This window comes from Trichinella spiralis (assembly GCF_000181795.1).
Source record: "Trichinella spiralis strain ISS 195 chromosome Unknown Scfld7, whole genome shotgun sequence".
NCBI lineage: Eukaryota > Metazoa > Nematoda > Enoplea > Trichinellida > Trichinellidae > Trichinella > Trichinella spiralis.
The window spans coordinates 4,875-6,435 of record NW_003526946.1 but is presented as its reverse complement, the minus strand read 5'-3'; the positions used below and the strand labels follow the sequence as shown (position 1 = coordinate 6,435).

The following is a 1,561-nucleotide window of genomic DNA, read 5'->3' as shown; positions in this document are numbered from 1 at the left end:
GATAGCGAGGTCAACGACCAATAATAAAATAGCAAGGACAACGACCAATAAATGAAAAGTGGAACCGAATGGGAACAAAATGGAGCCCAAGTGGGACCAAACCTACAACCTTACATCTGCGCCTGTCCTCGCCTATCCGGACTTCCATCGGCAGTTCATTGTGGACGTGGACGCCAGCGGAGACGGCCTTGGAGTGCCAGCGGAGACAACCATGGGCCAATGCAGGCCATGGCAGCGGGATACCCGCTGCAGCGTGTTGGCATGGACATTCTTGGGTCGCAGGACAAGACCCCATCGAGGAACTGGTACGTCCTGGTCCTGATGGACTACTTCACCAAATGGACAGCCGCATTCCCTCTCGCCAACATAGAAGCCAGTACCGTGGCCAAGGTGTTGGCCGAGAAGTACATCGCGTGCTTTGGCGCCCCTGACTACCTGCAAAGCGACCAAGGCCGCTCATTTGAAGCGTCGGTGGTGCTGTAGATGTGCCGGCTGTTCAGCATTAAGAATACGCGATCCTCTCCATACCACCCGCGTATAAGATTCACTTTTTTGTAGGGTGACCGGCGGAAAAAAAACGTCAGCGTGGTGAACGCGGCAGTCTGTGTGAATCGGCGGTAGCTATACGGCGTGCGCGTCCCGGTTGCTTGAACTTTTGTAATATAGCGCTTTTGTATAATCCCTTGTATCCCTTGTTTATAATAAACTCTCAGTACCATAAATGGTGCGGATTAATCGAGCGCCTGACGGCGCTACACATGTGGGAAGAAGATAACTGACATTGTTGGACAGAATTAAATTGGATTTGGATACCGAAAAAGACATCGAAATATGGAAGCAGAAAATTTATCATGATAACAAGAGCAAGAGCAGAGAATTCAGGATAGGAGAAGAAGTGTGGATAGCGAATGAGCTGAATAGAGGATGGAACCCAGGAATTATAGATCATTAGACAGGAGAATTGTCTTATGAAGTACTCGTGGCAGGAAAAAACAGAAGCATGCGAATCAACTAAGGACGCGAAATGGCACTTTGGATGTGTCAAACCGATTCTCAGAGAATGACACAGAAATCAGAAGACAGCAAAATAGCACTTTAAATGAACAAAGTCTGAGACGCAGCAGTTGCAGGCGCTACACTCTGGAAAAATGGCAAGACTACATGATATTAGCAACTCAAAAAGAATGAAACGAAGGAGAAAATGTAGCATATGTACTTAATCTGTTAAAAAATGAGCATTGCACATGAGTATCTCATAAATACAGTAGGCATGTTGTTGTGCTTTTTTGGTGTTTGTGTTTGTGTGTGTGTGTCTGCTGTAGTAAAGTGCTTCATCTAGAAGTGACCTACATCTTACGTATTTGATATTGAAAAACAAATTCAATACAATTTACACAACATGTACTAGAATTTATATTTTGAACATAATTCCAGATTTCATTTCTTAATTTAAATAAAACATGAGAAGAAAATCAGCAACTTTTGTGAAAAGAAAGAAGAGAGTAAGATAAATTCTCATCGAAGCCAGAACATTTTCAGAGACACTACAGTGAAATTCAGA

General features: G+C 43.9%; 1 protein-coding gene across 1 annotated transcript; it reads left to right on the top strand.

The window, feature by feature from the left end:
* The first annotated feature begins 51 nt into the window (after positions 1-51).
* Positions 52-483, top strand: Tsp_11847 (conserved hypothetical protein). Its single transcript, XM_003372906.1, has one exon. It carries the CDS (start codon positions 52-54, stop codon positions 481-483), a length of 432 nt encoding a protein of 143 aa, XP_003372954.1.
* The last annotated feature ends 1,078 nt before the right edge of the window (positions 484-1,561 follow it).